The 14,453-nt window shown below is 32.9% G+C and overlaps 1 protein-coding gene across 2 annotated transcripts; it reads left to right on the forward strand.

The window, feature by feature from the left end:
- The first annotated feature begins 10,233 nt into the window (after positions 1–10,233).
- Positions 10,234–12,331, forward strand: LOC145134947 (D-aminoacyl-tRNA deacylase-like). Of its 2 annotated transcripts, none has more exons than XM_079069751.1 (9): positions 10,234–10,510; positions 10,609–10,789; positions 10,898–11,040; positions 11,235–11,298; positions 11,380–11,432; positions 11,515–11,570; positions 11,667–11,741; positions 11,816–11,940; positions 12,143–12,331. In XM_079069751.1, the coding sequence occupies exons 1-9, from the start codon at positions 10,409–10,411 to the stop codon at positions 12,184–12,186; spliced, it is 843 nt and encodes a 280-aa protein (XP_078925877.1). In that variant the 5' UTR covers positions 10,234–10,408; the 3' UTR covers positions 12,187–12,331. The 2 variants fall into 2 exon arrangements, with proteins under 2 accessions (XP_078925877.1, XP_078925876.1); XM_079069750.1 differs by having other exon boundaries at positions 10,235–10,510; positions 11,816–11,971.
- Positions 12,332–14,453: the final 2,122 nt, after the last annotated feature.

A 14,453-nucleotide genomic window follows, 5' to 3' on the forward strand; every position in this document is an offset into this window, starting at 1 on the left:
ATGAAAAATCCCGAAAATATGCAAAAATGCATGAGTTTAAACCTAAATGCAATGTACTTTTATGGATTAAAACTACAAAATGAATGCATGAAATGCATGTAACAAATCTCCCCAAGCTTGAACCTTTCTTGTCCTCAAGAAAGAACAAGAAAAATTTTAACTAGAGAAAATAGAATAAAGGAGAGGAAAAGAAAATCAAAGTCAAAACTTTTTGAAACTTAATGCAAGAATTCAACAAACATGAAAAAGAATCCAACCCAATTAACCCTGTTTTTGTACCATAGTTGAGAATGTACCTGTCGTGCCTTGAGTTAACTTGGCTTTAGTCTCAAATTATATATCAATAGAAATAAGACTTTGGCCACTCCCTAATGCAACTTAACAGAATCAAAGATCACAACATTTGTTCCCACTCAATATCATCAAGCCAATTCATGGAACAAACTATGGTCTTACTCTCGTGAAATTGTATGTGACAAAACATGCCCAATCATCTTTGTTTCACAAAATATATCAATGCCCGATTCCAGCTATTTGTTGGTCAACAACAATCTTTTTCTGAAAAATCTTTTCTAAAAATTCCCTAATATTTACCCAAATTGGTTACAAGTTTCAAACCACTTACCCCAGCCAAAGTAATTAACATTCAATCCCAATGTCATAAGTTCAAATTCAAGTCCAAGGGAATCTTTTGGCAGCCAAATATTTTTCCTAGATATATTATTCAATAAAGATATAAACACAAATATATACAAACTTCCTAATTACATTTTCTTACAAATAAAGCTCATGACTTTCTTTGAAATCCGTGTAACGGGCTTCCAACCAACACATCCAGATCAAATGACCTTAGTGTGCTAGATTTAAAAGGATCCCTCGGGTTTACTTGCCCGAACCTCAAAGGCCACATATTAGCTTTATTTTGGAATTTAAAAGTTGATTAAAAGTTTAATTTTGAAATGTTAAATTCTAAAACCCTCGTATTTTGAAAAAGTTCAAATTACACCTTTATTGTTTTGTTAATTAATTAAAGTGTATAATTAAAAGAGAGTTAATAAATCCATAAACTTTTGGTTTACATTTAATTAAATTAAAAGTATAATTAATTAAATTAGACCACCTAGTTTTTAAAAGTTTAAAATACACCCTATACTATGTATATATGACATTAAAAGTCTAATATTATATATGTATAAGTAAACAGTCAGTCTTACCGTTAGTAGGCCTCATTCACGAAGCTGGTCTATAAGGGGTGTTTAAGGAAGTTGCCTATAAAATGGCGATTGAATGGGTATCCACTTTTACCCACCGCACTCTTGACTAGTGGAGGGTCGTTAGCCGAACGGGTAGGATAGGACGAAACCTTCCATTATAAGTATAATGAAGTACAAAGTAACTACATGCTTTTACAAATTCCCAAATCATAGTTACTTTAGAAAAAATGTGGAATTGTATGCTAATCCATGGAATTACACTTTGTACCCTTGTCGAAACGTTAGTAGAGCGTGTGTGGTTAACCGACACACTAATTTGGGTTTGGATTGGTGGCGAAGGGTGGCTCGATGTTTATCATAGATCAATGGAGCGTGTGTGGCTAATCGACACATTGATTAGGTGGTAGTAGCATTGAGTGCACCACATAGATTCGTATGGTTATTCACACCTTGTTTGTGATCCTCGGCATCCCAGTCGCAAACCTGAAGGGCATAATCGAGATTAAACATGCCATTGAAAAGTTCAATGAATCTCAAAAGATCTAGGAGTTTCAATTCATTTAAAACTTAAATTTCTTTTTCGTTTTTCATGGTGGAAATTGGTAAATCGTCATTTACCTATCTTCAAATATTCTGCAACTAGATTACGACATCCCTCTTCTAGGTTGTAGAGTATTGTGTTGGATCCTAGCCTTGATGTTTCGTTTGGGTGTTACATCAAGGATTCTAATCAACTTAACTTGAATTTCTCCCATTTTATAGATATCTGAATCTAACAATGGTCTTCCTAAATCCATTGGAACAAGCTTTCCAAATGAAGATGGCGTTCCAAGATACGATTAAGGAAATGAGAGTCATGCTTCACTTCCTTCACCTCCTCCAATTATTCTCCCTAACCCACAAGTTCAAAGGCTTGAAAAGTTCAAGATCACTCAAGCCCTATTGGCAAGTAAGCACGAAGATGGGAAACCGGTGTGTGCACACGTCTGAGAGATGAAGTCACACATTGATAGGTTAAGGATTTGGGTGTCGATATCTCAGAGATGTTGGCTGTTGACTGGGTTTTTCAGTCACTTCCTGATTCGTATAGTGAGTTCGTAAGAGAGTACTATACGATGGTTCACGATGTGACCCTCATTGATTTGACCTATTTGCTTATTGTTGCTGAATCAGCGATGATTTGGCGCACTGGTCAAGCAAACTTGATTGGTCGATCAAACTCCCATACTTCATTGGACACTGGCTACATTGGAAGTCCAGAAAAGACTGAGATTGTCCCTTGCTATGTACCAAAGGAGTCCATTTGCTTTTACTACCAAGAGAAGGGGCATTGGAGACGAAGCTGCCCTGTTTACCTGAGAGATCTAAGAGATGGGAGAGTCAAGACGTATGGCTCTACTTCAGGTAAAATCTATTAACTAACTCTATAAGTTCCTATTTTTGATTCTTAATACATGATGTGATAAGATTACATTTTGATGTTTTTCAAGATCGAAGAAAATAAAGGAAGCTTAAGGAAGAAGCGAGCTGAATCTGATCATGAAGAAATGGATTTCGATCGCATGGATTCGAAGATTAGATTTTTGAGCTGCTACTCTAAAGTTAGGATATATTGATAAGAAATATGAAATAGCATAGTTTTTCAGTTGAATTGCATTGTAAGGACAAATTTTTCCGCAATAAAATAAAATTTGATTTTGTCTTATTTATTTATCCTTGCAATGGTGTGTATGAAAAAATTGATGTTTAATTGTTTCTATTAGTAATAATGGATTTAATTCTTAATTATGTTATTTGTGGAAATGTCGAGAATTTGCCAAATAAGGGAAGATTCTCATCGCCCAAGTTTCAATTGGACAGAAACTTGGAATCATACAACTTGGCTGCGTGATGAATGAGAAACTTCATATTTGGAAATTAGACTAATTCTTTGACAAAGTGTCAAGTGAAGGACTAAGAGATCGAGTACACTAGGTTGTGCGTCGATCAAGTTCACCACAAGAGTAATAAAGATATTCGTCATGATTTACTAAAGTTTAGTAAATATGGTTATACTTATAAGATTGAGTATAATTTTGCGTTGATTGAAAAAGTTTCAATCAATAGCAGAACGAATAAGAAGAATTTAGTAGGCAGAAAGATAAAAGTTTCTCTATTCTAAGAAGAAGGGAGAGTACCTTTTATTGTGTTTTATGATAAGTCTTAATGATTAAGAACTATTTCTCAATTGATCCTCTAAGTGAGTCTTAGTGCAATTGTATGTCTAAGAAGAGGAATCGAGAATTGTAGAAATGGTTAAATCAAGAAGTCGATCATACTTCGTTACAATATCAAGTCTTAGAGTCAAGATTGTGACATGAGTGATAAGTCTTTAGTAGGTTTATAACACTCAACAAATGTGGAATTGGAAAAGGTCTTCTTATTCTTGCACATTTGAGATTGGTAAGTTGTGATGTCTTGGATAAGACAAAGACCAACTAGAACCAATCATGTGAAGTGATAGTCTTGATAAAAACTACACTAACTCTTGAATATTTGTTTTGTCAAGGAATGTTTCTTGACAAGAGAATCTTATATGTCAAGGAGTCAGTGGGAGTCTTAATGGTCTTGAAAGGTTTCAAGAACAAATCAAGAGTTAAACCTAGTTACTCATCACTAGCACATGACTTGAGGTTCAAAGCCTATCATGGATGACATACTCATTTTCTATGCCATTCCAATTGAGTTAATTATGCATGTGAGTTCTATGAGTTCTCATTTGAATGTATAAAGACAAAGCACCTTGATCAATGGAAAATATATTGATTTGAAAAGGTGAGTTGGTTGGAAGACATGGTGGGCATTCATGTTACCATGAGGCAAGAAATCGAGATTGAGCACGTTCGGTCCATATGAGTTTGAATTTGTCGCAAACTTTAGTTTTAGCAAATTCATATGGATAGGAACACATACACTTTAAAATCTAAGTGTCATGAGGTTTCCCTCCTTCATGAAAATGATTGTGAGGAAATGCTTTCACTAAGAGAGATTTTAAGAAGATAGCAATTGTGAAAATTGTATTCTCAAATTCGATTATGATTACGGCATCCCTTTTCATAGTTCGAAATTGTGAGATTTGGCAATTGGTCTGAACATTTGGGACTTAGTAACATAAATTCTGAATTGTTTAGACACACATGTGAGTTGTCTAAGGCAAAGGTGTATGAGCTTAAAAAACTTAGATAAAGGCTTATCAAAGCATTAAGTATTAGAAATATGAACTTAAGAAATTCAATAAGCATTGTTTTCTGGAAGTTCAATTGTTTTCTGAATACATGTCAAAGCTAGTGGGAGCATAAATGTTATGTTGGTAAGAAAATAATCATCATGTTAGTCGGAGCATGATTATTATGGTAAGTATTGCAAGTTAGCAATATTAATTATAGAAAACAAGAGTTATACTTTGCAAAATTGCAAGGGTTGAAAAGTTGTTTTGCTATAATTAAGGGAGAGAATATTATACTTCGTTTCAACATCTAAAGCTTAGATTGAGAAATTTTAATAAATTTAGTCAAGGATACATAGTGCATTCTCAATATTCGATCATGATTACGACATCCCTCTTCATAGTTCGAATAATGGGAACATGGCACATAAAATATTATGGCAGAAGGATGATAAAGTATCACGTCTTTATGTGAGACATTATGCATCGTGTCCAATACGCTTCGGGTATAGGATCGATTGCATATGCTGTAATATTTGACCATTCTAAAATTTTCCAAATGCCTAAGGCATTAAGAGGGAAAAAGGGACTAGAATCGGTTTTGACTAAAATAATTAAACAACTATCAAAGGACGGTCTGAGGTTCACTGAGGATTTGTCACTTGTGAATAGTTGGAAGTATAGTACTGAATGGACCATATTGACATTATTATGAATATATAAGATTTATTAAGAATGAGTTGTCATATGGCAAATATGGAAATGTTTCCATTAATGGGAGTTGGATATTAAGAAATATGTCTAGATTAGAAACTTTTATGCAAGAAGGATGTTCAAAGGAATGTACTTTGAGTGAGAGACATCACATCTATATAATTGTTTTGTAACAATTTCTGATAGAGTACCTTGTGATTTCATTGGCCGAGTCTTTGTGACTTTTGTGTTGTGACTTCACGAAAGGATCGTTGCATAAAATGTTAGAATCTGACATATTCTAGAAGTGGCAAGAATTTTGTATTCTTACGCTAATGATAAGGATTGGGAATTGTGAAATGAGTTTCATTGGAAATGTTTTTCAATTGATCTATTTCACAAAGTAAGGATCATAGGAAATCAAAATGTGCATGCTTGGAGCACGGGACAATTGTGGTTATAATTCAAGTAATAAGTTGATTTTCTGAAACAGTAAGCAATGAATAATGAGTAATCAATATGGTATTTAAATAAAAATGTTTTATTTACGCTCAAAAGTTTTGGGGCCATATAGGATTAAGTATTATCGTTGTATTTCATTTTGCATGTTTTGACTTCCAGGATAACTGGGTTATTCGAACCTCCACAGTCGGTCATACGTTGGAAGTATGTATGAAGGAAGACTGTCATGAATCTGTCTGTAGATTATCTAAGTGTTTAGACATAGCACAAGTTTGCTGCAGAGTTCATGAGTGCTTTAATAAGATTAGAGTATTGGATCAAACCCACGCTCACTTGAATCACTTCATGTTTTTGTCATGAGTAATTGTGAGACGATAACATTGTATATTCTTGAAACCGAGACGTGTGAGTTGTTATTTGTTGGTCGGTTGCACTTTGATAATAAGAAAACGCACCAGTAACTTGGTGTTATAAAACTTATTATTGTGTGTGATTCGATCAGTAAATGCAAGTGAGCATTTGAGTCGAAGTTTATCCATTCCTTTTACCCAAAGTGGAATAAAAGCGATATCTGTGGGCCTCTCGATGATTTAGTGATGACATCTAAGTGATTGGCCAAGACGGGACTAAGTTGATGTGGTCAATTGTAGTCTGTTGTCAGTCGTCATAAATCGGAAGTTGGGAAACAGTATAGAGAGAATGATCAAATTCATGCCTTATGTCTATACGATATCTTGAGAATGGAGGAATATATAATCCCTTATCTAAAGGACACGCGTATCTGATAAGATCAGAGTTGACAGCGGCTTATGAAAGCTACGATTGCTGATCAGGTTCTGAAGTTATACAAAATAGTTATTAGACTTATCCAAGTGGGAGACTGTTGGATTAGTGTCTAAGTCCATAACTATTTTGGTATGTACTTGACCCGATTATGAGCATGGTCCTTTTGGGTTGCCTTCACCATAGCAATATGTAGGATGAATTAAGGAGAGAAAGGTTTAATTATGATTTATTAATATATTATAAGAATAATATATTAAAGGAGAAATCATATTGTTTAATTAATATTAGTCAATAATTAATTAAGAATTAATTTAGTGGCTAAAAGAAACTAATTAAACTTAGGGGACTGGATTTGTAATTATAAGATAATTGCAATTGGGCTATGGATTACCTAAATAATATAGGTTGGACGAATTCTATGGGAAGCCCATAAGGAATTCGTTCAAGGGATATTCTAAAGGGGTCCATGGGTTGCTTAGGGCTTAAGCAGCCAGATTAGGGTTTCCTAGTTGTAAACCCTAATAGCCTACATGTATATAAAGGACCCTTAAGCCCCAAAAACGTGGTGAACTATTCCTTTAGGGTTTCCAGCCGTTTTTGGTGCCTCCTCTCTCCACCCTCTTCATCCAAGTTGCTTAGTGGTGTTTGTGACTCCATTAGAGGTGCAACACTTGAGGCACTAAGCTTTCTGAAGCCAATCAAAGCAAGGTATTGATTGTTATTGCTATATAACAATCAAAGGTAATTCTCTAAACCCTAATTCAGTTTATAATATGTTAGATCTAGGGTTTATGGCTTTGGATATTCAATTGCATGTTCATTAGACAAACTAGATCCAAAAGCTATTAGGATTTGCATGTACATCATAGGAATGTTGTATTGCTTGAAACCCATCAAAACCAACACCCCACTAATTATTAATTAATTTGAGCTCTAATAATATAAAATAATCATAATAATTACTTCCTGGGGTCCCTTCTTAAAACGGGATGTTACAACTTCCACTTATATCCTTTTTGTAGCATCCCCTAAACATCATTTATCCAAGAAAGTCGCTCACTTATGGAAGTAGAGTTATAAAACACAACATCACACCAACTCCACATGTCGTCAAACCTCTTTCGCCATCTGACATAGGAAGAAGACATGATCTAAAGACTCAACTCCCACGCCACAAGAAGGACGTTGAATATCCATCAACTCCATTCCTCGAAGGGACAAACCCAACCTAGTAGGTAACCGGTCTAACAAAGCTCACCACATGATAAAATTTGACCTTCTTAGGGACCGAGTTACACCATTTAGTTACAATAACCCCCTCTCCTAAAACAGTGCCATTAATGTGTATTCTAATCGAGTTTATAGGAAATAAAAAAATCGAGACATCTAAACCCCACCACCTTTTATATATCTCATTAGAAAGTTTGCCTTGTTGCAAAACAAAGGGTAGTTGTATAAATTGTTCTTCTTCTACCCCTCACCCTCACATATCTCCTCAAATTCCAAACGTCTCTTCCACCTTGCAATTTGGATCTAAATCAAGCCGAAAGATCATGTTAAAGCGGTTTGTCGAAGTGTTATCACATAACCATCGATCTAACCAAACCGAATCTGATTACCCGATTCAATCTTCCACAGAATAATGGAGTTTTGACCTATATTATGATCGTTCAATAAGTTTATAGAGCCAACAATCTTAGCCCAAATTCATGCAATTTTACACCCTTCCTCCATATCTAAGCTTCCATCAGGGTCATGTATGACCTCTATGACCTGAACTCATTTAGCACTTGGGGGATTAATGAAATGTCATTTCCATTTGTAAAGAAGAGCATGGTTAAGAGAACTTAAGCTCCCAATCTCTAAGCCACCCTTATTTCCCAAGGAAAATGGTCTTATCCCAACTAACCCACATAATTTCCTTTTTCCTTTCCATCAGAAAACCATAAAAAGTTACGCATAAACCCCTTTAACTTTTTCAAAATTCTTTTCGACACTTTGAAAATGGACATGAAGTAGATTCCAAGGCTCCTAAGAACTGACTTAACAAGAGTAAGTCGACCTCTTATAGAAATCATTTTAGTCTTCCAAGTAGCCAATCTAACTTTATATTTATCCACCGTTGAATCTTAAGAGGGCATCTGAACCATATTCGATCCAATCGCTAATCCGAGATAAATAAACGGAATATTACCATGGATACATCTCGCCTGACTAGCTACCTCCTGAATCTCTTGATTATCAACACCAACACCGAAAAGTTAAGACTTATTCACATTGATTTTCAGGCTCGAGGTTAAATCAAAACATTTGAGCAACATAATTATATTCTCCAAATCAACTCTACTCCATTCGGACAAAAATAACACGTCATCAACATAAAACAAGTGAGAAACCTATAACTGAGAATGCCCATGAAAGCACCTCTAATGAGATTATGAGAAACCGCTTCTTCAATAGCCATGTGAAGGCCCTCCATAACTAAAATGAAAATAAAATGTGATCAGGGATCACATTGTCTCAAACCTCTGAATAAAGAAAACTCGCAAGTTGGACTTCCATTAACCAGGATAGACAATCTAGATGAAGACAAACATCCACTAATCCACCCTCTCCATACCCGCATAAAACCGAGGACCTCCAACATATGATCAAGAAACTTCCAATTCAAAGAGTCGTATGCTTTTTCAAAATCGACATTAAAGATAAGAAGTTTCTTATTTATTTATTTTTTTATACCAAGCGACGATCATTAAAGGCCTATGAAAAATTTGACGACCTTTAACAAAATCGGATTGCACATCGCTCACCAAACCATCCACCACCTTAGCCAAACGAATAGCCAAAATTTTGGCTATAATCTTATATTGCACCCCTAGTAACAAAATCGACATATATTCTTTAACCATAGTTGGGTTCGAAACCTTTGGAATGAAAGTAATAAACGAGGAACTACACCCATTCGGTCACGTACTTGTTTAAAAAGTCTTTCATGAACATGATAATGATTTTATCACAAGTGTCAACGATAACAAAATAAACTTTTTAGATGCATTTTCAGTATTTAATTTTCAATTTTAAATATCACGTTTAGAATTCAAAATATGAATCAAAATATTAAACAAAAGATTATTATTATTTTTTAATTTAAAACGTTTAAATATTTTAAATGTTATACTAAATCAACATGTTAAATAAACTAAAAAAAATTCCAAAACGGTTTTTTTTAATTTATATTAAATGAAAATTTTCCATATAAATAGTTTTTAAATTAATTAACAGTAATAATATTTTAAAAATAAAAAACCTTAAAAATTACGTTTATCGTACAAAAAAGTTAAATAGATAATTAATTAATCATAACGTAACATTAAATTGAAATTTATATTTAATTTTATTTACATGTTTGCAACAAATAACAACTATTAAATGATATAATTTTAATAAATATTATAGTATTGTTCAAAATTATTATAAAAATATATAACAATAGTATAAGAATTTGTTATTTTATAACATGTACTTTTTAACATCAATAACATATTTATAATTAACATCAATAACAAATTAGTATAAGAATTTATAATTAACATCAATAACATATTTATTTTTTAACATGTACTTTATAAAATTTAATTTTATAATTTTATTATAATTTTATTTTATGCGACATACGATGTTCTATAATTACATAAACAAATGATTTTCTCCTTGTATTTTTTTTTCGATTTAGTTACTTGCTAATCATCGACCTTTTAATGATATTTTAGAAAAAAAAAAACATAAACAATTGAACTCATTCTTTCGTATACAAATTTAAGAAAAATAAATACAAGATTATTACACAAATATACATCAAAGTGGAACCCTATTATAAATGATTTAATCTGCTCTAAAGTAAAATTCCAACAACGGCACCCTGATTCCCCGTCAATCGAGAAAATCCCCGCCAATAGTTTCATGAAATCCCAAACTAATCAATCATCAAATTCCCGTTTCCACCATCACTAAACCCAAATCACATACTCAACTGGCATCGAATAGAAAAATGGTGATATTAGTGGTGGCAACAACCACCGATCCGGCGTCGTATGGACCGGCGACAGCGCTCTTAGCCATGGGAAATTGGAAACCCGGCGTATCCTTTCAGGTACTGATCTCTACTTCCAATACCTCTCCTCCATTTCTTGTTACTAATTCGTATACCTTTCTAAACTCGAATTGCTTTTGTAAAAACTTTTGGTAAAGGGGATTAGAAGTAAAGTAAACGGAGATGTGAGATTACTGGAGCACGATAAAGGGATAGTGGAGGAGGATGATTTAGATAATCGGTGGGAAGAGGCTACAGGCGAGGTTGTCGACGAGATCATCTTTCTCAGCAAACACACCGCCGTCACTAATCGCCCTGCTCTTACCATTCACCCAATCGGTATTATCTCTAATTCATTTCTTCATGATTACAGATTGCTATTTAGCCATTACAGATGTCAATTCGATCTCAATTCTCATTTCTCAAGCTTCATATGTATTTAATTAGGTGTGCCTCATCTAAAAGAGGGAGATGTTCCACCTCAAGGAGGAAAACCTGGATGGGCAGCAATTCCTAGCCCTCGAATGACACCATGGTTGATACTCTTAAAGAAACTTGCCCAATCTCATAACTTGGTTCCTGAATTCGAGGTACTATTAACTTCAATTCTGAAACTCATAACATCTTACATTCTTAATTTTCGTCACTAAATCAACATCCTACTTGCACTTTTGTCCTGAACATGATACCTCATGAATCATCTACAATATTGAAAAACAACTCTTAACCTAATTTGCAGCAAGATTTCTTGACATAAACACTCTTTTCAACTTGTATTTTGTAGATCACTTTGGAGGCTACTCATCATGGTCCAATTACAAACAAGCCAACCATGTTTGTTGAGATAGGTAAATAATAACATCTCAAACTTCTTTTTTTGTGTAATTCTTCATGTTTTTGTGTTCAAATCAGATGAATGTATTATATAGGTAGCACAATTGAATGCTGGAATAGGAAAGATGCTGCACAAGTCATTGCTCAAGTTCAGTACATTTCCATGACTTAATTCTATCATCAGTTGCATAATTTCATCATCTGAATTTTTTTTTTCTTGATTTTTGAAGTTAGTTTGGGAAGGATTAGGAATTGGAAGTGGAGAGGCTATTGGAAACTGGAACAGGTATATCCATTATGGCATTATTTCAATCTTCTGATGTTGGACAAATTACAAATATACCCCTATTGGTTAATTTTTTTTTACCTTTTTATGTCCCAGTGCGTGTGGTAATAAAAAAGTGCTTCTGGGTATAGGGGGAGGGCATTATGTACCTCGCCACATGGACATAATCTTGTGAGTTACTTTCTTGTTTTCTTGATTGACATTTTTTTTTATAAATATAAATATTATTGTTTATAAATATTTAGGAAGGGTGGTGTGTGTTTTGGTCATTTGTTATCTGGATATTCATTGCGAATGGAAGATGGTGGTGGAGGGACATGGAAACATGCAATCAAAGCTTCATATGATGCAACACTTGAAGCTTTTCATGGTGGTGAAATTATTGCTCATCTTGATCAAAAGTAAAAAAAAAAAAACTTCATTTTTATAACTAAAATTACTAATTTTTTAGAGTTAATGTCATAAATGAGTAACCTATTGTAGAAGAAACTTAAATTTATGACATCAACCCTGATAAGTAAGTAACCTATTGTAGAAGAAACTTAAATTAACTTGAAAATTAAAAATGACAGGAGTTTCAAGGGATGGCAAAAGAAAGCAATTATCGAGTACCTAAATGAACAAAATATAAAAATCGGCAAACCAAGCGATTTCTATTGATATCAACATGTGTATTTATGATTTATGTGTATCAGATTCAAGAACTATGTTACAATATTCATAATATTAAACTGTGAAAATGGTCGGTTCTTATGGTTAAACTGTTCACTACATAGTGTAATACAAAATCATCTTTAGCTCAATAAGGATAATCCTCAATTTTAAACTTTATGAAAATCAAAAAGCATTGATTTTTTTTTTAATCTAATTGGAAGCCAAAAATCAAAATCCATATGCACTGTCTTATGAAACAAACATGATTAGATCAAAACATATCAAGTATTTTGCGCTATTTATTTAACATCAACATTTTAAACTAATTCCTAGAAAGCAATTCAAGTTGATGCTTACAAATGTATTGTCACTATAGATATGTGAAATATTGATTAAAATAATGAAATGCATTTTTTATTGGAAAACATGTAAAATTCGTACTAATGAGATTGATAAAATAAACAGTTAATGTTCTAAATGCATAATAAACTTTGGTTTTTGTCTACCTTTAAGTAATTATGTTTTATCATATATATATATATATATATATATATATATATATATATATATATATATATATATATATATATATATATATATATATATATATATATATTGAAACAGCCAACCATATATTAGAAAAAGAACTCTAGCAAGAAAAATAAAACATTACAAATTATTTAGAGGAAATTGCATCCAACCATTCCAAGTAAAAAAACACTTTCTATATATATTACTAATCTAAAGAAATGAAAATTCTCTAACAGAATAAAAAATGGTGTCCATTCGCATCTTACCGCATTCAAAAACTGTATCGTTACAATATCTCCATAACAACCAAAGTGTCGTGCTAACAACCACATCAATCACACTTATTTTATTAGTGTTACCTTTAAGATTGCCCACTTGATCGAATAAAGTGTTCATGCAATAAAAATAACTAACTTGGATGTCTAACCATTTGATAACTGTATTCCAAGTTCTAGTAGCCATCTCGCATCTAAAGAACAAATGATCCAATTGCTCCACATCCAAGTTACAAATCAAATAGAGAGTACTAGGAATATCGATTCCACGGTAATCAAGGTTACTTCGTCTCGACAATCTAATCATTCTAATTCTTCATACAATAATCAGCTTTCCAAGAAATAAATCCATTCCATCTAGTCGACATAGTAGCACTTGACAAAATCTTTTTATCGATCCACCTTTTGGTATCTATTACGAAAAAAAAATTGTCTTTGGTTTTTGTCCACATTTAAGTAACAATGTATTTTTCCGTACAAGTTTGACCAGTAAACTTGTTTGACCTCTTCAAAATAAGATAAAATTATTGGTGATCATAAGTTGATATTGATTTGGCAACTTATGTGGTATTAAAAAGTGTGCCCTAGAACCGAATGGTGCACTAGAATGCAAAAAAAAATGCCGTCTTCTTCATCAATTTCTCACTCATCCTTAGGGCACAAATTCACTCCTTGCTCATGTGGCCTTCCCAATCGAATCTACACATCTAGGACAGAAAAAAAAAGTTCATGATATTCTTGGTAGGTCACTTTTATGATTTTGACTTTGGTTTGTTGACTTTCTAATTTGGCGGTTAAAATCACACCACTATTTCTTAATTGAAAACATATGACAAAATTCAATTTCCTAAATTCCAAAAAAGTACCCATACAATATTCCATTGTTACAAGTTGGGGTTAGCCCACTTGGCTAACAATGAGGTGTTAAACTAACAACTAACTAGGAGGTCCCCGGTTGAATCCTAAAAAGATGAGAAAAAACTAATTATTTGCCATTATATATATATATATATATATATATATATATATATATATATATATATATATATATATATTCCATTGTTAAGATCCCAAAAAGACATACATCACGAGTTGAACATAACGATTCACTTTCCTCCCAAACTAATCAAAACAATCGACAAGCTTTCACTACATAAATGCATCACCTATGATTATCGGTAATATTATCTTATTTTGAATGAGTCAAATAAGTTTATTGGTCAACCATATACGGAAAAAAAACATGATTATATAAATATAGACAAAAACCAAAGTTCGTTACCCTTCTAAGTCGTTAACTTTTCCACTTAATATCTCATTAATGTCACATAATATAAATTAATGCCACCTAATTCATTTTGACCGGTAAACCTACTATTACAATTGATATTATCCTACTATGAATAAGTTATGTTTATAATTA

The sequence above is a fragment of the Lactuca virosa genome, chromosome 8, assembly GCF_052849685.1.
Source record: "Lactuca virosa cultivar CGN04683 chromosome 8, Lactuca_virosa_CGN04683_v6, whole genome shotgun sequence".
Taxonomy (NCBI): Eukaryota; Viridiplantae; Streptophyta; class Magnoliopsida; order Asterales; family Asteraceae; genus Lactuca; species Lactuca virosa.

Excerpts from the sequence above, each read along its gene's own strand:
- LOC145134947 (XM_079069750.1), top strand. The coding sequence starts at position 10,409 with ATGGTGATATTAGTGGTGGCAACAACCACCGATCCGGCGTCGTATGGA. Across the intron at positions 11,433-11,514 it reads CTGCACAAGTCATTGCTCAA|TTAGTTTGGGAAGGATTAGG; the intron begins GTTCAGTACATT and ends TGATTTTTGAAG. Across the intron at positions 11,571-11,666 it reads GCTATTGGAAACTGGAACAG|TGCGTGTGGTAATAAAAAAG; the intron begins GTATATCCATTA and ends TTTATGTCCCAG.